At 37.4% G+C, this 27,284-nt stretch overlaps 1 protein-coding gene and 1 pseudogene across 2 annotated transcripts in view; one reads left to right on the forward strand and one right to left on the reverse strand.

Annotated features, from left to right (window-relative positions):
- Positions 1–27,284, reverse strand: part of BRWD1 (bromodomain and WD repeat domain containing 1) — a 123,928-nt gene that overhangs the window by 51,151 nt on the left and 45,493 nt on the right. For both annotated transcript variants that reach the window (XM_027546433.1, XM_027546424.1), the window contains 7 exons: positions 25,745–25,873; positions 25,345–25,570; positions 20,828–21,013; positions 14,390–14,573; positions 11,167–11,260; positions 6,493–6,624; positions 2,511–2,605 (listed from right to left, as the gene is read on the reverse strand). In XM_027546433.1, the coding sequence (XP_027402234.1) occupies positions 2,511–2,605; positions 6,493–6,624; positions 11,167–11,260; positions 14,390–14,573; positions 20,828–21,013; positions 25,345–25,570; positions 25,745–25,873 (1,046 nt within the window). The remainder of the gene's footprint in view (positions 1–2,510; positions 2,606–6,492; positions 6,625–11,166; positions 11,261–14,389; positions 14,574–20,827; positions 21,014–25,344; positions 25,571–25,744; positions 25,874–27,284) is intronic.
- LOC113895343 lies at positions 18,037–18,842 on the forward strand (annotated as a pseudogene).

Raw genomic sequence — 27,284 nt, forward strand, 5'->3', positions numbered from 1 at the left:
ATCCACCTTAAGAGAGACAGAGACAACAAGGAGGAAAGAAAAGATCCTAGGAAGATTCAACTACCCTCACCATCAACAAATACTGACATGACCAAAGATCATGAGAAGAGAAAAATCTTCACTGACACTGGAAATTAGAAAAGGATGTAAGCCTGAGTAAATGTTTTTAAGTATAATTTAGATGAGACCTCAAGAAAGACAACATCAAAAGCCAACTAATAATTTCCCCTTCCAAAAATGAAGTGTAGTTATGAAAACAGTAGAGACCAGAAGAGCAGCACTTCCCCTAAACTGCAGGAAGCTCAGAAATGGACTAGAAATGTTAACTGGAATGACAGATCCGTCAGTGAGTATACTGAGAAGCACAAGGAAAGCAGAGCCACATCAAACAGAAAGCTATAAGTGGGCACGGCTTCTTGCCAAGAAGGGGATTCTCCCTGATATGAGGAAAGATCCCACAGAGGGACTAGTCTCGGCCTACTCTGGAGCAAAAGCAGTCAAATAGGAAACTCAATCTAGAAAACTAGCCCCTGCCACTGCCAGCTTTAGCAAACACAGAAGAGGATAAAGACCCTCTAACTGGGGCCATCATTACCCAACCACATACCTCCCAGGCTCCATAAAACCCATATCCAAAAGCTATTTACTATAAATGTTATTTCCGCATTATCTTTTACGCTATAAAAAGAGCTGTTTTAAAAATCTTAAGAGCATGTGCTTTGTATAATAAAATTCACAATAAGCTGAATTCAAACATAATGAATACAGAGACAGAAAGGCAAGGGTGGTAGTTGCCAGGGTAGGTGGGGTGGAGTGATGAATTGCTGTTCAGTGGGTATATGTCTCAGTACTGCAAGATGAAACGAGCTCTGGAGACTGGGTGCACAACACTGTGAATGTACTTAACACTACTGAACTCTACAGTTAAAAACAATTACGACGATCAATTTCATGTTCTGTATATTTCCAATCAAAATTAAATAAAAAAGACTGAGCACCAAAGAATTGATGCCTTCGAACTGTGGTGCTAGAGAAGACTCTTTTGAGAGTCCCTTGGACAGCAAAGAGATCAAACCAGTCCAATCCTAAAGGAAATCAACCCTGAATACTGACTGGAAGGACTGATTCCAATACGTTGGCCACCTGATGTGAAGAGCCGACTCACTGGAGAAGACCCTGATGCTGGGAAAGATTGAAGGCAGCAGGAGAAGAGGGTGACAGAGGATGAGATGGTTGGATGGTATCACTGACTAGATGGACATGAGTTTGATAAACCTCCAGGATGTCCATCACCATCGAAGGACAGGGAAGCCTGGGGTGCTGCAGTCCATGTGGTCACAAAAAGTTGGACACGACTGAGTGACTACAACAAACAAAACTAAACAAGTATTCTAGAAATCACTCCAGCTCCTAAGCATAATGGAATAAAAAGAAGACAAGAAAAGAAGCCAGGGGTATGATATAATAGTCTGTAAAGCAAAGTATCAATGGAAATTAAAATACTGAGTCATATTTAGGAGAGGTAATTTTCTAGACATGGTGACAGAAATAATTACAAAGAGAGAATGACGTCTAGGTTTCTGGTCTGAGCATCTGCCAAGAAAGTTGACATTTATCAAGATGAGGAGCAGATACTAACACCTTAAGTCCCATGAATTTGGATACCAAAACTAAACAAAAGCTAGTATGTATGATAAAATAACGTTTATATTTTAAGACAGGACAAGGAAAATTCAACATAAAATTATCTCTGTGTGACCATTTGGGCCTCCCTCCCTAATGAGCAGTGGGCATCAGCATTATATGTTAGCCAGAGCCACTCAAAGACAGGAGTGCCTGCTCAATAGTAAAGATCATTTTTTCTCCTTTCTTCTGACATTAGCAATTTAACTTCTTAAAAGAATAACCTGCTTTCCCAGCTCTGGAGGGGGTCACAGTACTTAGTGCTCACTTTGTACAAGTTGACCTAGACTATGTATCCTTGGTGAAACTTAAAGAAAATAGCAGTATGTCATCCTGATGTACCATCTTTTTATCTTGAAAATGCACGTGATTGTGCCTTCAGCTTCCAACAGGCCCAACAGTTCTCAGAGCTTCCTGCGAATCTGCCTCCTGGTTTTAATTGTTAGTTTGGCTTGATTGATTAAAATTCCCTTTTTCTTCTTGATTAATTAACTGAATTTCCATCAACATATGCAATAACTAATAAAAAATTTAACAGTGATTTTACCATTTAGACTTTGGATATTCCTCTTTATGAATGTAGCCCAAGGCTAAATTGATATTCTGAGTACACATATTTACACTTTGGCTCACATGTTTTATAGTTAAATAAAATACCCAAAATATTTTCTATAGAAACAACTGTTAATCTAGGTTTTTTTCTCCTTTTAAATGTATTAAAAACCTGACAGATGGAAGCTCTTAGATCTTGAATGTCACTCAAGTATGATTCCATTCAAGGTTATGACTAAAACGCTTCAAAGTTTAAAACAAGTAAAAACAGGTACCTTGAACTTTCACTGTCACTTTCACTCCTTCTATCACTTTTCCATTCTTCTTCTTCAGAAGAACAAGAACCTTCACTTTGATCACAAGAAGTCTCCTGATTTGTGGAAGGGAGAAAAATAAAAATCTTAATCTCCTATTTTAAACAACACAAGTCAAGAGAAACCACACAGTCCTTCTAACCAGGTAACAAAATATAATTAGGTAAACTTAAAACAAAAAGCAAGTGTCTTTACTACATCCCTTTTCTTATCAAAGAATTAGGCAAGAGAAAATATCTGTGAGACTTAATGCTACTACTATTAGCAAATAAAAACCTGATATAAGAGACCATTCTCTGAGCAAAGTTAATAAGAAGACAATGTAAACATTCTCAGTGTTTCAGACTCAAGCCAGTGTTAAGACGTGGGCAGTAGCATCTCGTGCACTTTCAGTTCTCTAATGACATATGATGTTGAGCACCTTTTAGAATGCTTATGTGCTACCTGTATATCTTCTTTAACAAAGTGCCTGTTAGATCTTTTGTCGATTCTTAAATTCAATTATCTTTTTACTGAATTTTAACAATGCAAGTCCTTTATCAGATATGAGTTTTACAAACATCTCCCAGTCTGTGGCTTGTCTTTTCATTCTCCTAACAGTATTTTTCAGGCTTTTCTATTGTCAGGTTTTTCTTTCATGGATCACGGCCCTGGAATTGTATCTAAAATTCATCACACCCAAGGTCATCTAGATTTTTATTACATGTTATCTTTTAGAAATTTTGTAAGTTTGTATTACATTTACATTAAGTTTATGATAATTTGGAGTTAATTTTTGTGAAACTGTGTCTAGATTTTTTTCTTTTTCTTTTCCATGTGGCTATCCAGTTGTTCCATACCACTTGTTGAAAAGACTATGCTTTGTCCATTGAGTGGTCTTTGCTCCTCTGTCAAATGCTAATTGAGTCTATTTGTACTGGTCTATTTCTGGGTTTCTTATTTTGTTCCACTGATCTATTTGTCTATTCTTTCACCAGTACCATGCTGTCTTAAAAACTGCAGGTTATTTATACTAAGTCTTAAAGTCAGGTAGTAGCTATCAGTCCTGTCCTTTTGTTGCTCTTCAGTATTCTGTTAGTTATTCTAGGTGGGTTTTTTTTTCCCTCCAAACAAACTTCAGAATCTCTTCGCCAATATCCACAAAATTAACTTGCTGGGACTTTAACTGGGACTGTGTTCATCTATAGATGAAGCTGGGAAGAAATAATATCTTAACAAAGATGTGGAACACAGGAACTTTCATTCATTGGTGATCAGAATATAAAATGTAATTCAACCACTATGGGTAACAGATTGGCAATTTCTTACAGAGCTAAAAAGAAACTGACCACAGAGGAAAATTAAACTCACATTACTAAAAAGGGGTCAATGTGAAAAGGCCACATACTTTTTGATCCAACTATATAACATTTTAGAAAAGTCAAAACTATGGAAATGGTAAAAAGATCAATGGTGCCCATGGCTCAAGAAGACAGAGAAAGTGATGATTAAGTACAGCAGAGCAGGATTTAAGCCAATGGAACTATTCTGTATCTTATGGTAGATACCAAACATTATGCATCTGTCACACCCCATACAGCACAGTGATCCCTAATGTAAACTATAGAATTTAGTTAATGATAATGTATAAAACTGGTTCATCAGTTGTAGCAAGTGTACTATACTAAATCAAGATGTCATTAATAGGAAAGAGAAACCATATATGGGGACTACGTGATTTTTTTTAAACCTGAAACTACTCTAACATATAAAGTCTTTAAAGGAAGAGAGGGGAACAACCGACTAATTTCCACAACCCTAATACCTGCAGTCTACTTTAACTGCTGGTCTTTGCTACTAAGCAGGTATTTTTTTGTTTTGTTCTCAGCTGCACTGGGTCTTTGTTGCAGCAGCTGCAAGCGGGCTTTCTCTAGTTGTGGCGAGCAGAGGCTACTTTCCAGTCGCAGCGCACAGGCTTATCATTGTGGTGGCTTCTCTTGTTGCAGACCACGGGCTCTAGGCACTCACGCTTCAACAGTTATAGATCATAGGCTTAGCTGCCCCAAAGCATGTGGGATCTTAGTTCCCCGACCAGGGATCAAACCCATGTCCCTTGCACCAGGTAAGCATAGTCTTAATCAATGGACCACCAGGGAAGTCCCCTGAAGCAGGTATTTTTAAACTGAGACACAACCTTTTCCTGTAACAGCCATTAAGTGCATCATAACAGATATTGAAAATGTCAAGGAGAAACAAAACTAAAAGAAAATATCTACTTTGTTCACTTCATTTGAAAATGCAAAGTAAACATATTCAAAAAAAAAAAATGCTTCTCAAAATGGGAGCCCAACGCCATTCAAGGAGTACAGATTCCTAGGCCTGCCAATCCAGATCAACTGAACAGAAGTCTGCTTTTATGTTCAAAACAGACTTCTAAAAAAATAACAGTAACAATAAGCTATTAAAATATACTACCTGGAAACCACACATTCTGTGAAAAAATTTTACATGTTTTATCTCAGTTAACTCTCAAAACACTTCTGTAAACAAAGGCAGGGTTAAGACAAAGCTAACAAAACTTAAGTTTCAGAGGCTTTCAATTTATCTTGTCTATCAAGGCCTTGTGTCTGCTTGTAACTCCTGAGTTCTTTTTCTAAAAGATGTCCCTAAGTTTAACAAGATTCAAACCCCCAAAATCCTGGATCTATCCTGCCTGTGAGTTTTATACTGTCAAGTCACTACCTGCCCACTAACTAAATAACAACTGTGGAAAAAGATGTGAAGAAAACTGGAAACTGCATACATCACTGACTGGGACTATAAAATGCAGCCACTTTGGAAAACAGTCTGGCAACTCCTCAAAAGGTTAACTACAAAGTTACTGTATGACCCAGCAAATTGACTACTAGATATAAGCCAAAATGGAAATTTATATCCTAACAAAACCCTGTACATAAATGTTGATAAGCAGCAATATTCGCCAGTCAAAAAGTAGAAGCAGAACTTCCCTGGTGATCTAGTGTTTAAGTATCTGCAGGGGATACCAGTTCAATCCCTGGTGCAGGAAGATTCCACATGCCATGGGGCAACTAAGCCATGCACCTACAGCCTGTGCTCCACAACAAGAGAAGCCAGCACAACAAGAATCCCACACACCACAACGAAGAGTAGCCCCTGCTCTCCCCAACGAGAGAAAGCCTGTGCACAGCAGCAAAGAACCAGTACAGCCAAAACTTAAATTTTTTTTTTTTGAAGTAGAAATAATACAAATGCCCACTAGCTGATGAGTGAGTAAACAAACTGCAGTCTATTCCTATAACAGAATATAGGACAATGAAAAAGAATGAAGTACTGATCCTGCCCTGGAAGCAATGGAATCAGCCCTGAAAGCATTAAGTGAAAAAAGCCAATCACAAGATCATACTGCATGTGTTTATTAAATGAAATGTCCAGAATACAAAAATTAACAGGAATAGAAAGATTAGTGGCTGCCAGGGGCAGCCATCCATGGAAGTACTTGCAAATGGGTATACGGTTTCTTCTTAGGTGATTAAAATATTTTGAAATTAAACAGTGGCGGTGACAGCACAATTTTGTTAATATTCTAAAACCACTGGACATTGTACATGGTATGGTACAAAGGTGTTCAAAATTGTTAGAGAAATTCGAAATGTGAAATTTCATCTTAATCTCTAGAGAATACTATTGTTGTTAGTTTAGTCGCTAAGTCATGTCAGACTTTTTGCGGCCCCATGAACTGTAGCCATTTCCCAGACAAGAATACTGCACTCCAGGGGATCTACCTGAACCAGGGATCAAACCCACAAGAAATAATAATAATGATGATAAAAATAAAAAGTAGAATACTGTATTTTTACATAATTTCAAGGTAGATTCAAAGTAAAGAATTAAGACAAATTATTATTCAAGATAATTTTGTATGTTTTAAAGTTATGAAACTCACATGTCTTACGGAGCTTGAAGATTCATTTCCAGAAGACAACTCAAGCCGTCCAAGATTTCTTCTACCATAATTTGGATATTTACGCCTACATGTCCTCTGTCTAGACTGTGACATAAAAGTCACCGAATCAGACTGAAATACAAATGTGCAGATGAGAATAAACACTTAAATAAGTACAACCTTCAATAAAATATTAATCATTCTATCAAGTCCCTAAAAGATTTAAGGCAAAAATAATAATAGTAAGTTCAAAAAATAAAATATTCTTGAATGGGTATTTTTGCCACATATTGTAAATCAAAATTGGTTGTTTTTTGCTTTTTTGTTTTTAACTTGTAAGATATTTAGACGACATGGCTAAATTTAATAAGCACATTAGATCAGCATCTTCCAAACTGCATCATATTAATGCATTTACCATAATAACTACAATCCAAAAAAGAAATTACTTTAAAATATTTATCTTAGAAGTGAAAGTATATATTCCTATATTATGATGCAGTAACCAATCTTAAGAAATATATCACTGTGTGAATGCACGGAGAGAAATATCTGAAATGATCCTTAAATAACAATACAACCTATTTTCAGGTTTTAACTTTTTCGATGATTTGTTGTCAGTACTTTTCAGCTGTGCTTGAATTTTTTTAAATACTTTTTAATTAACAAAATAATTAAATAATATTTTTAAATCAGCCAAGTAAAACAGCTAGACTGAAAGGGCAGCAGCTGGGAGTGAAGTGGGGAGGAGCATGCTATTCCTTAAACACCAAAGTCACATATGTGAAAGCACTCCATAAAGTATATATTCCAAGAACTGATACACAATCAATTTTCATGTTAGTGTCATCTGTTTATAACCATGAGGGTGTTTTATCAATATATCCTGGCTGATTTTAAAACAACTGCTTTCCTTAATCTGCCAGTACATTTTTTTTGTTAAAGGAACAATTCCTACTAATGAATTTCATGCCTAAGAATACGTAAATCAGATGGACCAAAAAACTACCACTGAGAACAAGAAAATCTGTCAAAATACAATTTTTAAAAAAAGTTTGAGGGCACTATATACCTAGCAAGTCTATGAAGATTTACAAGACTAATACACACAAAAAAGTTATCAGCAATGTAAAAGAACCCTAGATTTTCACTCTGGAAGAGGAAGCTGAAAGATTTAGCAGATAAGCAAAAAACTGACACACTAAATTCTTGAGTTAAGCTAACAAAAATTGCAATCCAGAGTCTCCTATATATAGGTGAGCACCTCAAGCTTCGGCTGTTAACCCAAAGGACTACAATCTAGACTATAAGTAAACTACAGATTAACAGTAATCCCAAGCAACCAGAAGTCCATCCTTGTCTGGGTTAAGGTGATACAAGCTTGAAAGTTGCCCAAGTAGCCTACGAGAAGCAAATCACACGTGCTCTGGGGAGTAAAAACCATCCGAGGCTTCAAATCATCTCTAACCTCTAACATTCAATGAAAAAACACAGGGAACAGGACTTCCCTGGTGGTCCAGCAGTTAAGAAACCCCCTGCCAATGCAGGGGACACAGGTTCAATCCTTGGTCCAGGAAGACTCCACATGCTGCAGGGCAACTACGGCCCTGCACCACAACTACTTGAAGCACACACTGGAGCCTAGGCTCTGCAGCAAGGGAAACCACAACAATGAGAAGCTTGCACACCACAACTAAAGAGTAGCTCCCACTCACCGCAACCAGAGAAAGCCCATGTGCAGCAGTGAAGACCCAGAGCAGTCATAAATAAATTAAAAAAACATAGGCAACAAAGAAAATGTAACTGTAAAAAAATGAGAAAAAAAATCAATACTGAATGGAAACGTATCAACAGGGGAGTAAGATACTGAAATACTCAAATGGGTTTTTTAAATAACTAGGGCTGATTTTCAAGGAAATAAATAATGAGAACTTCAGAAAATGGAAAATTCTGAACTGAAAAAAATACAATAACTAAAACTAAGAACACAAATTTAATAGGAGATTACACACAGAGAGCTGCAGAGAACTAAATGGAATATATTCAGTCAGAAAAAAAAATTCAGAACAGCAAGAAACAGCCTAGAAACAAAATAGATAGAAAATAAGAGACAGAAAGTAAAGAATAAAAACATACTATGCAAACACTAGCCAAAAGAAGGCTAGCACAGCTACAATCCTATAAAAGAATCTGAAGAATAAAGCACTACTACAGATAAATTCATAGTGATAAAAGGTTCAATTCAGTAGGAAAAAGGAAAATTCTAAATATGTACACATGTACACACCATATGACATAGCTTCAAACTACATAAAAAACAAGCAGAATCAAAGACATCTACAGTAATATTTTAACACACATCTCACCTTATAGTGATATTTTAACACACATCTCACCTTCCTTACAGAAGAGTTCAATCATTTTGAAACCACATGTAGCATTAACTACTACAGCTGAATATACACATATATGATCCAATAATTTTGCTCCAGTGCATATACTCAAAAGAAATATATACACGGATACCAAGAAATATGTACAAAATGTTCAAAGCAGTATTCCTAAGTTATTATTCATAATATGAAAACAATCCAAATGTCCTTTAAGAACAAATTAAACAGCAACATGCTCATTGTGTGAATACTATCCAGTAATGAAAACAACTGAACTGCAACTACTCACAACAAAGATAAATCTCACAAGGTCAAATGCAAGCCAGATACAGAATATTACATATACATACTGTATGATTCCATTAAGATCAGTGTTTCTTATCCTTTTTCACATTATCATTACCCTATAAGAAACTTGACTTTCTCATTTGCCCCCTCAAAATTGTTATTACCACAGATACCATGTAAGTATTTATGTACTATGTATGTATCCATGATTTGTATATAAATATATTAAGGTTTAAAGTGTTAGCCTTCTTATCCAACACAGTGTATAAAATAGCTAGAAACAAAAAGTTAATTGAAAACTTTAAAAGCTCTCTGCATTTGATTTGTAACTGTTTCTTGAATAAATTTTTGATGTAATTTAATTCGATTGTAAAATATCAAATTACATACCCAAATTAGAAACTTAAGAACATATATGCTGTGCTATGCTTGGTCATTCAGTTGTGTCCGACTCTTTGCAACCCCATGGACTGTAGCCTGCCAGGCTCCTCAGTCCATGGGGATTCTCCAGGCAAGAATACTGGAGTGGGTTGACATGACCTCCTCCAGGGGATCTTCTCAACATAGGGATCAAACTCAGGTATCCCGCATTGCAGGTGGATTCTTTACCGTCTGAGCCAGCAGAGAAGCCCAAGAATATTGGAGTGTGTAGCCTACTCCTTCTCCAGGGGCTCTTCCTGACCTAGGAATTGAACTGGGGTCTCCTGAATTGCAGGCAGATTCTTTACCGTCTGAGCCAGCAGGGAAGCCCAAGAATACTTCCAATAGCGCAAGCTACAGTGGGTAGCTTATCCCTTCTCCAGGGGATCTTCCCAACCCAGGAATCACATCGGGGTCTCCTGGATTACAGGCAGATTCTTTAACAGCTGAGCTACCAGGGAAGCCCTCTATGAATATATAATAGCACTGTAATCAAATTTTTAAAAATCTTTCATAACTTATTTTTTCAGCAAAAACAATTGAAAAAAATTGATTTCTTAAAAATTGTAGTTAAATATAACTTTACAGTTTTTTCAAGAGAAAATACCCTAACTAAAGCTGAAGATATACTCATTCAGATAGTCAACATTTTCTTTGAATTTCTTTTAAATTAAATAATAAGATAGAGACAGCTTTTATTGAATTCTCAAAGCCCAAGTCATAAACAAAGGCACTGTTTATGTGGCAGCATCAAGATAGTGAATGTGGCAGCCAGGCACACAGAGGCCATTTCTCATGATACAGATACAAGACTAAATGATCCACTGAAACAGAATACCTTGCAAACACAACCATGTTTCAACACAGTTTTGTAGCACTTATCTTGCATATATTTTGTGTAAATTTCATTAACTTGCTAATGCTTCATATGTGATAGTTATGAAAATCTAAAATGAGCAATTAAACACTAAGGAATAAGATTTTTCTCAAGTGGGTTTGGGCTTTACATGGTTACATACCTAAGATTTTTTACAGGTATGACATCTAAGATTTTTAATAAATGCATGATTTGGAAAACATCAGAAACAAAGCTAACCAGCATCTTTAGAAGTCAAATAGTTGATTACCTTCAGGTGAAAGGAGAAGTGATTGAGAATGGAAACAAAATGCTTTTGATTGGCTCATAATGTTCTAGTGATTATTAAGAGTGTAATCATTTTTTCTTTTTCTTCTTAGACCACGCCATGAGGCATGCAGGATCTTAGTTTCCCGACCAAGGATTGAACCCAGGCCTCCCAGGCCCTCCACACTGGGAATGGGGAGTCTTAACCACTTAACCACCAGGGAAGTCCTGACAATAATTTCCTAGAATTCTTCAGCACTCTCAGCCATTAGGCTACTTACTGTAAGTTTCAAGCCACTTTTCCTAACAGCTGTACAACTTTATGTCTACCATTTAAAATTCCAAACAGAAGACTAATATTACTAATATTCACATTGACCAAAAAGAAAACTGTAAGTTTCAGTTCAATTTCTAATTTGTTTATTCCTAAGAAAATGGAATTTAGGTTACCTTTTGTGAGAACTGGAGAGTCTTCCTCTTTCTTCCAATTATATAAAGATTTCTTTCTTGTTCACCTTTCTCTATTCTGAAGTCTTCCAACTTCCTACAAATTTAAGTACCCAGTTATATTAGTTACAGATAAAGGATATATATATAGAAAAAAAAATCAGTACGATTCTGGGAATCATAAATTACTTTTTTAATATGGAAATTCCTAAAGTTACAATAAAACTTAAGTCAAACAGTAGTTTGCAAGGAACTTAATATAAACAATATCTTACAGGCAACTAGGAGGTCCTATTTTTCATATCTAACACACAAATATTCATTTATGTTCTGCTTGGCCCTATGAGGACCAATTTGAACAGAATCTCTCACATTAGCTACTCAAAATGTATCTATGATTTTTCAAAATTGCAATTGTATTCTCTAAAGAAAAAATAAGAGCAGAATCCTCCTCCAAACTTAACACTTCTCATTTTGTAATTTCTGGAAACGAGAACAGCAATGTTACTGGTTCTTCTAATCACCTATATTTCACTCACATGACACACAAGAAAATTCACAATGTTGCTGTGACCAATTTCAGAACAAGGGGTCTTTGGCAATGAAGAACATTTTCCTTCTTCACAACTAGAGGGTTCAAGTAACTAAATGTCTTTTTTCTCAGATATGAACGTTGTTGAAAACATGGCTTTATGCCTTGTGTGCTCACTTTAAAATTCCACTAGAAAAGTTTCAAAACTGACTTTGTACCCATGCTCTAAGATATAAGTGAACACTGAAATGAGTATAAGCATAAATGATATAAAGACACAAACTGATTTCCAAGGACATCACTGTTTTCTCAAGACACATCTGCAGCCCACACTCATATGACAGCCAAACATCATCCACAGGGGAGTTCTAAGTCAGACTCCCCTTCACAAGTAATCAATTTCACCAGCAGTATGTGTATTTAAGGAACTACCATGAGGTTTTTCACTTGTAGCCAAATGAAACTCCTACCCTATACCTGTACACCTCCCTTTATTTTGACAGTGAACCACTACACACAATTTATTTTCAATCAATAATAAAGCAAAGGAACATTCTAGATCTTCAAAAGTACCAATTTCAACTGTGCGTGATTCCACACCTATGTGAGGTGGTCAGCTAAGAAAAGTAACATTATGAAAGATCACAATATATATATGTGAGTCACTCATTCATTTAGAATGAACATAATTTCTATTTATTGGATTAAGACAAACTATATACCTGAACTTTAGCCCCAAACAGAACCATGCCAGGTCATGCTAAGTCACTACAGTCATGTCCGACTCTTTGTGACCCCATGGACTGTAGCCCGCCAGGCTCCTCTGTCCATGGGATTCTCCAGCCAAGAATACTGGAGTGGGTTGCCATGCCCTCTTCCAAGGGATCTTTCCAACCCAGGGAATTCTGGGACTTCGCTGGTGGCACAATGAATAAGAGTCCTCCTGCCAATGCAGGGGACACCAGGATTTAACCTCTGGTCCAGGAGAATTCCACATGCCTTGAAGCAAATAAGCCCATGCACCAAAACTGTGGTGCCCTAGAGCCTGTGCTCCGCAACAAGAGGAGCCACTGCAATGAGAAGCCTGCACACCACAACGAGTAGCCCCAACTTGTCACAGCTAGAGAAAGCCTGCACACAGCAAGGAAGATACAGCATCACCAAAAATAAATAAAAATATTTTTTAAAAAAACAAAAGAAATGCTTGTTTAAGGAACTGTTCTTCAGGACTTTCATTTCTGATAACTGTTTGCTTCCCTTGATTTTGACAACAAAAAGTATAGCAAAATGACATGATCATGCAACTCAAGACAAATTTTAAGGCTTAACTATAGCATACTACATACATGGTGGTGATTTTCTGTATTTCTTATCCCAATTTCAGGTTTTGCTTTTCACCAGTTTATTGTATACTTACAAACATTCTTAAATTCACTATATAAAACAGAAGTATCATAAAATACTACTCACTGACTCTTCTGGCTAAACACATGAAAACTTACACAAAATTATCTTCAAGGTATTAGTTATTACAAGACACAAACATGACAGAATGCTGAAAGGTTTTAGATACCAACAAAAATAGTATTTGCTGCCTCCATTTTGATAACTTGAAAATCAGTACAGTACAATTCAGTACAAGGAAAATCCTACCATCCATAGTATACTTAGGAGCTATCATTTCTCCCTAAAAGAGAATAGGGCTACTTAAGAAGAAAGCCTGATCCTAGGTCTAGGTAAAGAAATTTACAAAATGAACCTGTAACCCTATCATGCCTGACATCAAAGATGATATGCAAGGGTATTACATCATTTCAAAAGGACTCCAGGGCCAACCTGCAAAAGCTCCTCCTGGCCAGAGATGGATAAACTTAAATATCAATAAGGACATTAGAAACAGCTATATCACAGCAGTGTGATTAATACAGTGAAAATACAAACACACACAAACTGGCCACTCTAGGATAGAAAGGAATAAATTTTTATTTTGAAGGCAAATAAAGCAAAATCAACAAGCATCTATCCTATTTTTTGTATACAAACTTTACTACTAGATGATCAAATTGTAGAAGTGGGTAAATTTTTATTTAGAAGTATCCAAGATAATAAAGAACTCAGAGCTGAAATATCACTTTTATAATCTCTAAAGAATTAATGCATCTAGGGTAGTCAGCATCAACACCTGCTACCACCACAAAAAAAAAAGGAAATTATGTGCCTTCTGATGGAATTTTACCACTTATGAAATAATCTCACAAAAAACTAAAAACACGACATTTGGAACAACTGGAAATTTGAACACTGGCTATTTGGTTCTATTGAATTGTTTGTTTCTTTTTAAGATATGACAATGGCACTTATGGTTTTAAGATAAGGAATTATCTTCAGAAATTACATACTGATAAACTTTTGGACAAAATGGTAAGTCTGAAATATCCTTCAAAATAATATTGAAGGAAGAAAAGGCAGGTGTTTATGAAGATGAAACAAGATGAGTTATGAAAAAATTTACCACAGTAAAAAGTTAGAGAACAATTTTGACATTTTTCTACCACAATTAAAATATATCCCAATCCATTACTAAAATATATGTATATGATTATTTATACCACTAAAAATTTAACTATGTGTAAATAACCATATAGATATATTTTCATAGATATAAACAATATTAATAGATATCCTAAAACAAACCTAAATATGCCTAGTGGTACCTCTGGGACAACCACTCTTCGCTTCCAAGCCTGCAGGTCACGCTCCGTAGCCATCTGACTGCGCGGAGCATTCTGGTGCATCTGACGGACACCTTCCACTTGTCCACTACGACGCAGACCAATATTTGGAGGAGACTGGATGTCTAAGCTTAGTCTTCTAAAACCTAGGAAAAAATTGTAAAGAATGACTGCAAAACAAACGTCAATCTAATATGCATACACATTCCTCCTAATATGATACAAACCAAAATAAAACGATCTACTGAAAAAACTTTGGAAAAAAGAATTAATGTGACTTAGATAAAAATGTAGAATACAGAACATGATTATTAACATCATTTTCCATTTTTACTAGACTTTCTGAATTTTATGTTACAAGCATTTTCTATAATAATATTATACTTGCAGTCCTAAAATCCTTGCCTTCCTCAAAACTGCAAGCTAAAACATTATCTTTCTGGAAAAATCAGCAATGCAAATACATGTCTCAAACTGTAGTGGCTTGATAATAAGAGCTCTAATAACAAAAATTATTTATGACCTAAAGAGATAATCTAAGCCACTCAGGCAGGCAGCCTGCCAGAGACCATTATTAAAAATTCACAAAAATGTGAAGTGGGGATATGCCAGCAGCACCTGAAATGGAGCTAGGGGAGTGGGTAACAGGGCAATGTGGACAACACTGAGCCCTGAGCCTGCGCAGAGCTGGGCAAGCAGACACAGGAGGTGGCAGGGTAACCTCCCAGGAGCTGGAAGTCACAAAGGATGGAGACTACCCTGAGGGGTTGCAGGGCAGAAGCCCAGGCAAGTACTCGTTTCCTTAAAATACAGGGTGAGCACAGGGAACTCTACTCAATGCTCTGTGGTTACCTAGATGGAAAGAAATTCCAAAGAAGAGGGGATATATCTATATGTATAGGTAATTCACTTTGCTGCACAGGAGAAATTAACACAATGTTGTAAAGCAACTATACTCAAAAAAAATTTTTTTTAAGAAAGTTAAAAAAACAAAAACAAGAGTGAAGAGGACCCTGCTACTAACTGGGGGCGATGTACTTTTTGGCCACCTCTAAAAAGCAGAGACATTATTTTGCCAACAAAGGTCCGTCTAGTCAAGGCTATGGTTTTTCCAGTGGTCATGTACGGATGTGAGAGTTGGACTATAAAGAAAGCTGAGCGCCAAAGAATTGATGCTTTTGACCTGTGGTGTTGGAGAAGACTCTTGAGAGTCCCTTGGACTGCAAGGAGATCCAACTAGCCCATCCTAAAGGAGATGAGTCCTGGGTGTTCATTGGAAGGACTGATGTTGAAGCTGAAACTCCAATACTTTGGAGTTTGGCCACCTCATGCAAAGAGCTGACTCATTTGAAAAGACCTTGATGCTGGGAAAGATTGAGGGCAGGAGGAGAAAGGGACAACAGAGGATGAGATGGTTGGATGGCATCATCGACTCGATGGACATGGGTTTGGGTGGACTCCGGGAGTTGGTGACGGACAGGGAGGCCTGGTGTGCTGTGGTTCATGGGGTCACAAAGAGTCAGACACGACTGAGCGACTGAACTGAACTGAACTGATGCCAAGAGCTGACTCATTTGAAAAGACCCTGATGCTGGGAAAGACTGAAGGCAGGAGGAGAAGGGGACGACAGAGGATGAAGTGGTTGGATGGAATCAACGACTCCATGGAGATGAGTTTGAGTAAACTCCAGGAGTTGGTGAATGGACAGGCAGGCCTGGTGTGCTGTGGTCCATGGGATCGCGAAGAGTCAGACACGACTGAGTGACTGAACTGAACTGAAGGAGGCTATTAAATTTTACTTCAAATATACCAGCTCTCCTTGCCTAGGATAAAATTAAAATATGAGTGAATGCAACTTCTGCACTCTTCGACATACAACATTCTGTTTACCGATCAAATGGGAACCAGTCTGTACTGCACAACATACTATACTTCATCTATTAAAAATGACATTAAGTGAGTCTGCTATTAAACCAAAATTTATATTAAAACATACTGATGTTTAAGAAACAAATTTCTGCATTTAGAACTAAAAATAAATTCTAAATTTAACTGCCCAAGTCACAGCATTATTCTCCAACAATTTGAAGAAAACATGCACAGGTTACTTATCTCAGGTTACTTTTCATACTTGCTGTTCAAAGTATGAAAAATAACATGAGTGACCATAAACAGACTAATCACAAAGAATGGTTATTCCACACAGTGGAATACTATGAAGCTATAAAAAGGAATGAAGAAGAGTTCTATGAATGGATAGGAGTGATTTCTAGAATATACTGTACAGGAAAAAAGCAAGGTGTGCAGAGGAATGCATACATATCTTGAGTCACTTGCTCTGATGCACTGAGATAAACACAGCAGCAACTATGCAGTGTGTGTGTGTGTGTGTGTGTGTGCGCGCGCGCGCGCGTGCATGCGCACTTGTGTTATTTGCGTAGTCGTGTCCGACTCTTTGCAACCCCATAGACTGTAGCCCACCAGGACACTCTGTCCATGGGATTCTCCAGGCGAGAACACTGGAGTGGGTTGCCATTTCTTTTTCCAAAAGGAACTATAGAAAGAAAAGAAAGTGAAGTTGCTCAGTTGTGTCCGACTCTTTGCGACCCCATGGACTGTAGCCTACCAGGCTCCTCCATCCATGGAATTTTCCAGGCAGGAGTACTGGAATGCATTACCATCTCCTTCTCCAGTATTCTTGCCTAAAATGTTGAACCTGAATCCAATTATGAGATAATGAGACACATGTAGGGAACTGAGGAAAAATTGAGGGAAAATCTGTGAAATAACAGGCCTGAACTCTCGTAAGTACCAGCGCCATAAGGGAACTGTTCTGCTGCTGCTGCTAAGTCGCTTCAGTCATGTCCGACTTTGTGCGACCCCACAGATGGCAGCCCACCAGGCTCCCCCGTCCCTGGGATTCTCCAGGCAAGAACACTGGAGTGGGTTGCCATTTCCTTCTCCAATGTATGAAAGGGAAAAGTGAAAGTGAAGTCGCTCTGTCGTGTCCGACTCTTCGAGACCCCATGGTCTGCAGCCTACCAGGCTCCTCCGTCCATGGGATTTTCCAGGCAAGAGTACTGGAGTGGGGTGCCACTGCCTTATCCAGTTCTAAATTAGGAGAAATAATAATTAAGCACAACAACCAAGGCTTGATTAAATCCTAAAATTTTAAAAAGCCCTGAAGGACAATTTTGGAACAAGTGAGGAAATAGGAAGATTGTACATTAGGTAGCAGTATTTTATAGTTTGTATACTGTATAGTATTATAAAGTTTGTTGACCTATGATCACTATATTATGAACATATAAAAATGCTTCTGGTTCTTGGAAGATACAGAATCATGTCTGAAGGGATAAAGTTCACAGTATCTCCAACTTGCTCTAAAATTTAGGAAAAAATTACCAGAGACAGAAATTATTCCAAGTGTATATGAGAACCATACAAGACTTAATATCATTTCTGTTTGAGATTAGTAAACTCTCAAAAGTACCCAAAAGTCCATCAAGAGAATGAATGAATAAAATCAGATATAGGCATACAATAGAGTACACAAGTCAAAATTAATCCAATGCAATAACTGATTAATCTTAAAAATATAGCATTCTAATGGCAGAAAACGAAGAGGAACTAAAGAGCCTCTTGACAAGAGTGAAAGAGGACAGTGAAAAGCTTGCTTAAAACTCAACATTCAGCTCTTTTCCGGTTATCACGGCGTAGGGAACTATGAGCAGCAAAGTCTCCCGCGACACCCTCTGCGAGGTGGTGTGGGAAGTCCTGCACAGGAACCAGCGCAAGCGCAGAAGGTTTTTGGAGACGGTGGAGCTTCAGATCAGCCTGAAGAACTATGACCCTCAGAAGGACAAACGCTTCTCGGGCACCATCAGGCTTAAGTCCACTCCCCGCCCCAAGTTCTCTGTGTGTGTCTTGGGGGACCAGCAGCATTGTGATGAGGTCAAGGCTGTGGATATCCCCCACATGGACTTCGAGGCGCTGAAAAAACTCAACAAGAATAAAAAACTGGTCAAGAAGCTGGCCAAGAAATACGATGCCTTTTTGGCTTCAGAGTCTCTGATCAAGCAGATCCCCCAAATCCTGGGCCCAGGCCTGAACAAGGCTGCCAAGTTCCCTTCCTTGATGACCCACAATAAGAACATGGTGGCCAAAGTTGATGAAGTGAAGTCCACGATCAAGTTCCAGATGAAGAAGGTGCTGTGTCTGGCAGTGGCTGTTGGCCACATGAAGATGACAGATGATGAGCTTGTGTACAATATCCACTTAGCTGTCAACTTCCTGGTGTCATTGCTCACGAAAAATTGGCAGAATGTCAGGGCCTTGTACATTAAGAGCACCATGGGCAAGCCCCAGCGTCTGTACTAAGGCACAGCTTAATAAACCATACTAAACCATCAAAAAAAAAAAAAAACTCAACATTCAAAAAAGTAAGATCATGGCATCCAGTCCCATCACTTCATGGCAAATAGATGGGAAAACAGTGGAAACAGTGACAGATTTTTTTTTACCTGGGCTCCAAAATCACTGCAGATGGTGACTGCAGCCATGAAATTAAAAGACGCTTCCTCCCTGGAAGAAAAGCCTAACAAACCAATATAGCATATTAAAAAGCAGAGACATCAATTTGCTAACAAAGGTCTGTCTAGTCAAAGCTATATGGTTTTTCCAGTAGTCAGCTATGAATGTGAGAGTTGGATCACAGAGGCAGAGTGCCGAAGAATTGATGCTTTCAAATTGTGGTCCTGGAGAAAACTCTTGAGAGTCCCTGGGACAGCAAGGAGATCAAACCAGTCAATCCTAAAGGAAATCAACCTTGAAAATTCATTGGAAGGACTGTTCCTGAAGCTGAAGTCCCAATACTTTGGCTACCTGATACAAAGACCCAACTCACTGGAAAAGACCCTGATGCTGGGAAAGACTGAGGGCAGGTGGAGAAGGCGACAACAGAGGATGAGATGGTTGGATGGCATCACCAACTCAATGGACATGAATCGTGAGCAAACTCTGGGAGACAAAGGAGAATAGAGAAGACTGGAGTGCTGTAGTCCCTGGAGTCACAAAGAATCAGACACAAAGTTCCCTTTATAAACCTTTTTATAGTTTCAAAACAAAAGCTTTTTATTAATACATTTAAGAATGTCAAGTTTATTTTTAGAATGCAAAGGAAGGATCAACAGAATTGTCATCTTGGGAGAGGGAAATAGAGCAGGACCACATAAAAGATGTGATTATCATGATTTTTTAAAAAAAGAAAAAGAGCATCTGTGAACCAATGATAAGACTATGTCAATAACAAAATTTGAGAGTTTTGTTGCTGTTGTTAAGTATTTACTTATTTACTTGACTATACCTGGTCTTAGCTGCAGCATGCAGGATCTAGTTCCCTGACCAGGGATCGAACCCAGGCTCCCTGCACTAAGAGCATGGAATCTCAGTCACTCAACTACCAGGGGTTCCAAGAACAAAGTTTTGATAGACCCGATTCTGTGCTGCTAGAAACCAAAACAACTAAATATATAAAAGAAGTAAAACTTAAAGTATAACGCAATAATTTTAAAGAGAATTAATGAAACTTCTTTAACAGTCCTTTCAAATAAAAATCTAAAGCTCTCCGAGTTTTCTGGAGTTCAGTGGTTACAACTCTGTCCTTTCACTGCTGAGGACCTGGGTTTGATTCCTCGCCAGGAAATTAGATCCCATTGGTCATGTGGCCAAAATAAAAAATAATAATAATAAAAAATCTAAAGTCTATTAGATGAAAGAGAGCAAGAGTGAAAGGGCAGAAAGAGCTGAAGAAACTGTTCAGAACAGAGCAGGAGCAATAAAGAGATAGGAAATTCTATAGCATTTTATGGACTCAAAAAGAGGTTTTAACTTTCCCAGAGTTCAGTTGCATAACAATCATCCATCTCTTCTAGATTATTTCCATTAGTATAATTATTACCACATTCCAGTATTAAGTACTCTGCCCTGAAATTCACTGCAAGCTTTCTGATTCTACAAGAAACATTAGGGCTCTACTCAATTAACTTTTTAAAAGATTACATAAAAAGGAAACCTAATGTTCCTTTAGAAAACACTTTGTTCTCTACTCTTTTTAACTCAAAACAATATAATTTTGTAAATACTCTTATTTTAGAGCAAAAAGACTTCAACAGCCTTTCAAAGTACCTGAAATTCAAATGCTCATTTCTTAGTCTTTCAACCTTATACCTAATAAAGCTATCCTCCAGACTTCTGCTCAAAGTTGTAAACGTATACTGCTTAGTATACTGCTTTTATACTGATAAGTTTTTCACACTGGATGCAGGGGACAATGACTTCATTTATTTGTCAATTTCAATCTAGCCATGTTAAGGCAAAATACCTCTGCTATATTTCTTACCTCTTCGGGGTGTTTCTTCCCCATTTGAAAGTCCACTTGGAACAGCCTCCTGACCTGCTCCCATTCTCTGATCTTGCTGCTGCTGCAACTGTCTTATCATTCCATCCAGGACACTGCGCTCTGGGCTTCGTTCACCATTATCATTGGTTTGCAGGCTTATAATTTGTTCTATTACCTCTCCATCACCTGCAAATTCAATGAATGAATATCACATCATAATACATACAAAGATGGAAAAAAAACTTTCAACAATTAAAATTACATTAGAAATTGTCAGAAGACTTGTTTTTCAAAAATAATCATTCAAGATAGCCATTATTTTTACAACTAATTAAGTTAGAGAAAAGATTCAAAACTAACTTTACGGTACTAATTTCCACAAAAACCTCAACAGAGCTTCTGAAATCTGTCAAAGTAAGTAGAGGAAAACACATTTCAGCAAAAATCTTGTTTTTCTGTTTCAGATCAATGCCTCTTATTTACACATTTCATTAAAATCTTACTTCCCAAGGTCTCTGACTATAACAGATCAACAAAGAATCAACTGGACTTCACTGTAAACCTCTGAGTTTTCTATGCAACTCCGTCTCTGATGTAGAGTAAAGCACTGGCATTTCTTTAGTCTTAAGAGATAAAAAAGAGTGAGTAACACCTTTTTGGCCTTCAGCAAATGACCATTCCGAACTCCAGCTATAATTCTTCAGATATAAAATCAGATTTTTTTAAGTGTCTTTGCTTCTTTATTTTTCAAACCACCCTTATGGCAGAAAGTGAAGAGGAACTAAAAAGCCTCTTGATGAAAGTGCAAGTGGAGAGTGAAAAAGCTGGCTTAAAGTTCAACATTCAGAAATGAAGATCATGGTGTCTGGTCCCATCACTTCATGGGAAATAGATGGGGAAACAGTGGAAACAGTGTCAGACTTTATCTTTTTGGCTCAAAAATCACTGCAGATGGTGACTGCAGCCATGAAATTAACAGACGCTTACTCCTTGGAAGGAAAGTTCTGACCAACCTAGATAGCATATTCAAAAGCAGAGACATTACTTTGCCAACAAAGGTCCGTCTAGTCAAGGCTATGGTTTTTCCTGTGGTCATGTATGGATGTGAGAGTTGGACTGTGAAGAAGGCTGAGCACCGAAGAATTGATGCTTTTGAACTGTGGTGTTGGAGAAGACTCTTGAGAGTCCCTTGGACTGCAAGGACATCCAACCAGTCCATTCTGAAGATCAGCCCTGGGATTTCTTTGGAAGGAATGATGCTAAAGCTAAAACTCCAGTACTTTGGCCACCCCATGCGAAGAGTTGACTCATTGGAAAAGACTCTGATGCTGGGAGGGATTGGGGGCAGGAGGAGAAGGGGACGACAGAGGATGAGATGGCTGGATGGCATCACTGACTTGATGGACGTTTGAGTCTGGGTGAACTCCGGGAGTTGGTGATGGACAGGGAGGCCTGGCGTGCTGCGATTCATGGGGTTGCAAAGAGTCGGACACGACTGAGCAACTGAACTGAACTGAACTGAATACATTTTCAGAGATATTTAATACAGTCATACTTATTGTAAATGGAGAAAAAGTGCTGGATAGTTGTGGAGTCTTGAAACGTACTTAAGACACTAACATTTATATACAAAAACAATTCCTTACTTGTCCTCCCACCATAAAATACATCTTTGAACACAGAACACAGACCTTCCAACCACACCAACTTATAAGAAACTTCTAACAAATTGAAATGAATAGGGTATTAGGCAAAAAGACTGCAAAGATACACATGTATACGTGCATCCACAGTAACACATGAGAAACTGAAAAATGTCATACTATTTCAGGGAAAAAAAGAATACTTCTATCCTACTACATGAGTTAGATTCCCTTGTATCTCAGATAACATCTCCATTTTACTACGGAAATCAATGAAGAACTTCAAAGAGCTAAACAAAAATCACTGAAGCTTTTTTGATGACTCTAAAAAAAAAAAAAAAGAGCTAAGAAAGCAGAAGTAGAGCCCTAATCTAAAAGGATAAAAAGACTTTCATTAGAACCAGGAGTAACATAACATTCCAAAGATCACAACATGGAACCAAAGGGAAAAGAGCAGAAAAGGAGACTTCCAATCCTCTCCCCTCTCCCCAGAAACCCATTTAACGTTTCTCTCCTGGCCCTGGACTTAGATGTAAGCTTGGCAAACACCATTAGGAATGATACTGGTTTCTATCCGGCATAATGCAACCACTATACAAATATTAAAGAAGGCTTCAATGCTACAGTATTCTTTCACTACAAAATACTACAGCACTGGAAAAAATACAAGAAAGAAGGGCTTTCAAATACTGGATAACTGGGACCCCTGAGAGAAGACAATAGAGTCCAGTCTTTGGATTGCTCCAGGTAACAGCATGGAGGCAATTTCCAAGGTGTAGAACAAGGAGAGGGAACCCAAATACCATCCAGAAATCACAATGAGTTGAGAGACAGAGGTCAGGGTCTGGGAGCAAGCGGGAAGACTAAAATATGCAGATTGGTTAGAATTGAAAAGATATGCCATGATAACACTAATTTTAAAAAGGCTGGATTATTTACATTAATATGAAACAAATAGTCTTCAAAACAAGAAATACTCTCCCAAGAATAAACAGGGACATTTCATAATGATGAAAGAATTAATTCACAAAGAGCACAATCTGAAATGTGTATTTACATAATAACAGAATTTTAAAACACATAAAGCAAAAACTGACTGAATCAAAGGAAAAAAAATAAGACAAATCCACAGGATAGTTGGATATGTCAGCACTCCTTAAAAGAGCCACAAAATGGGAAAAAGCCAAGTGTTCTCCAGCTACTAGTGAATGGAGAAATAATGGTATATCCATGCAATGGTGCATGATCACTAAAGAAAAAAAAAAAAAAAAAAGACTGATATCTGCAACAGGAATGAATCTCAAAAGCACCATGCTAAGTTAAAGAAGCCAGACACAACAGACTACATATTGTATGATTTCAATGATATAAAAATACTTTAAAAGGAAAAATTAAAGTGACAACAGTCATTACAAGAGGCCAGGAGAAGGGAGAGGAATAATTCTACACAGGCTCAGGAGAATTTCTGGGGGCACTGGAAATGCTCTGTATTTGGATTGTGGTGGTGGCTTACGTGACTGTCTTAACATTTAACTCATTTGAACTGCACACTTAAAAGTGGTGAATTTTGCTGTATGTAAAGTATACTTCAATCAAACTAATAAAAAGAATTTGGAAGAGTAAACATATGGTGATTTACATTAATCTTTAACCTTAAAGTTTTAGCAAATCAATCCTCATCCAAACAAAAGTATCTTTTTAAATTTTATTTTTAATTGGAGGATAATTGCTTTACAATGTTGCATTGTTTTCTGCCATACATCAACATGAATCAAGTCATAGGTATACACATCCCCTCCCTCTTGTACCCCCTACCACCTCCCACTTTATCGCAAAGACGTATCTTTTTTCCTTTGCTTAGTACAAGAATATTAGAGAAAAACACTACACTGCTATGAACAAAAACAAAACAAAGCAAAACACCTCTGCCCTTGGCTAGGACAGGCAAAGGACAAGATGGAACTGGAACCTTCTCTGCCAGAAAGTTAGTGTTCCAGGAATGATGGGGACTTGGGAAAGGACACAAAACTCAGCCTAAAGGGTTTTCACAGCCAAATTCAAGGATAACATGAACAACTTAGTAACAACAGTACTGGATTTTAACTCACTATATAATGATCTGGAAGTCCAGACTAAAACTTAATAAATGAGAGAGTAGTAGATGGTCAGCTAATGGTAAAATGAAAAAGCAATGATAGAAGAGTTGGAAAACCATTTCACAACCTTCAGAACAACAACTGATTCAGGCAAGAATTACCAATGGATCCTGAAAGTTACAGGTAAAATTAGAAAAGGAACAGGTTTTTTACACAAGTTACTAAATAATTACAAAGAGGAAAAAACCTTCAGAGTGGAGAACTTTGGCAGATACCCAGTGTTCAAAGTCAACACCACCAATAATTGGATGAAACACAGTCACAGGCATCCTGACATGATACTCCAAGAAGACTACATCATTTATGTTGTGCTCTTCAAAAATGCACAACCTGAACTTAATGACAGCTAAATTTAATGTTCAGTCCCAAATTACACCAGGGAGAGAAAAAAACCTGTAACAGGCATTATTAGAATAACAAAATTTGATTACAGGCTATAATAGTATAAATGTTAAATGTTCTATTTTTGATAACTGTTTATGATTACATAAGGAAACATATTTTTTCTTAGAAAATACAAACTTAAGTATTTAGTGGTAAATGGACATGAGGCCCAGAACTTAAGTCTCACAACAATGATATCTATCTAGAGATAGAATAATAAAACAAACATTGCAAAATATTAAGGACTGGTAAATCTGAAAGTACAAGAGTTCTCTGTATTATTACTTACATTTTTCAAATTAAAAAAAATTTTTTTTAAAGGTTTAGCACTTACTTGTTGCCACATAGCCTAGTTGTGGAACCAAATGTTCATCTGCAGAATTTTCTCGGCCAGGCACTAATCGCTGATACTTAGTTGGATGAGGGTTTCCATCTACATCTACCAAGAACGGTGGAGGCATAAGGTGAGGGGCCTGCTGAGTCTGCTCGTCTAACACGTAATTATTAGAATCCCTAATCAGCGGTCGATAGTCAGTATGGAAGAACATCTGGTCAGGAATCTAGAAATGGAAAGTTTACAGACTGAAATTTTGAGGATTAAACATGTTAAAGAACATAAATATTAACCAGTTAATTTTATTGGAAAGGATAAAAAATCAAATCAATACATCTAACCTATTTTAAAAACATCCTTCTTAACTATTTACATGCTCTAAGAAAGTATGTAAAATGACCTTTTCATATGGCTTGCTGCATCCAAAACCAAATATCAGAAGGTGACCATGAGAATCTGTACAGGCAAAATGCTGTCCATCCTGTGAAAACTTACAATCAAAGACAGCTCCATGTCCTTGTCCTTCAATCTAGGAAACAAAGATGGAAATTTTTATAACCATTTCTATGTAACTAACACCTTTAGTTATTATATAAAATTCTGATTTAAAAATGAATTTTTCATTAAGCACGTCAATATTTTCATAAAGTAAAATTCACTTTAGATATCACTGGCCTAGAAAAAACCTTGATGGATCTTCTGAGAATTAGTTCTCAAAATGATCAAATGAAGGATCATAAACCAACCCCAAGTGAAGGCTTTCTTTACGTCTTATGAGAGAATGAAACCTCCATAAACTTTCTAATACATAACAAAAATCTATTGATTAATAACTTTGGGAAATGATTAAAGATAAATAAAGTTTGTTATTCATGAATTAAAATCAATACTTTTATGGAGTTTAAGCTTTCCACTTAATGACTAACCACCATGCAAAATTTGTAATGCTGCAAGTGTCTCAAGGGTGCATATGTAAATTCTTACACCTGCAACTACCTTACTTCAGACTGCCACAAATTTCTAAGTGTGTTGTGAATGTTGGGCTTCCCTCATAGTTCAGTTGGTAAAGAATCACCTGCAATGCAGGAGACCCTGGTTCGATTCCTGGGTCAGGAAGATCCCCTGTAGAAGGGAAAGGCTATCCACTCCAGTATTCTGGCCTGGAGAATTCCATGGACTGTATAGTCCATGGGGTGGCAGAGTTAGACACAAATGAACAACTTTCACTTTCATGAATGTTGCCTTAAATAAGTAACTTCTAAACTGCTTTATTCTTGTTATTTTAACTCTAAATTCAATTAGTTTAGTATTAACAATTTATAGTTAGATGAGATGTTTCATTAACTCATTAGTACAGAGCTATGCATACTTGCTGTTTCAGCCTATAAATAATAATTAAAATTCAGGACAAGTTAACCTAAATCGGTACTGGAAAAAGGAATCATCCACCCAAACAAAACAGAAGTATTTATTTTCACTGCCAGAACAAACTCTCATACATACCTAAATACCCACTTGAAAAACAATTCACTTCTGCTATACCACACATGAAAGAGTGCCTTTAACAAAATGGGGGGAAATTAAGGTATTAGGATACTTAGGGACCTGCTGAATAAGATAATGCCCCCCTGACCTGAGACTCTCAGTCCAAGTAAAGCAAAGGCAGGTGGGGAGGCAAGAGCCCTGGGCTGGTCAGGCAAAGTTGGTGGCAGTTACTTTGCTACCACACATGTGCAAATAACCTCAGCAAAAGTTAAGGGTACCTACTGAGAAGGAAGTTTCCCAAGTGGGCAAACCTACCTAAGCAGAGCAAGACACACACCGCGTTTTATCTGCTGTCAGAAGAGTCCTACACAATCATTCCTAATAAAACAAAAATAGCCTGCAAATGTATCTGGAGAACACTTCAATGTCACACGATGTTTGTTGTGTTAGTCACT

This window comes from Bos indicus x Bos taurus, chromosome 1 (assembly GCF_003369695.1).
Source record: "Bos indicus x Bos taurus breed Angus x Brahman F1 hybrid chromosome 1, Bos_hybrid_MaternalHap_v2.0, whole genome shotgun sequence".
NCBI lineage: Eukaryota > Metazoa > Chordata > Mammalia > Artiodactyla > Bovidae > Bos > Bos indicus x Bos taurus.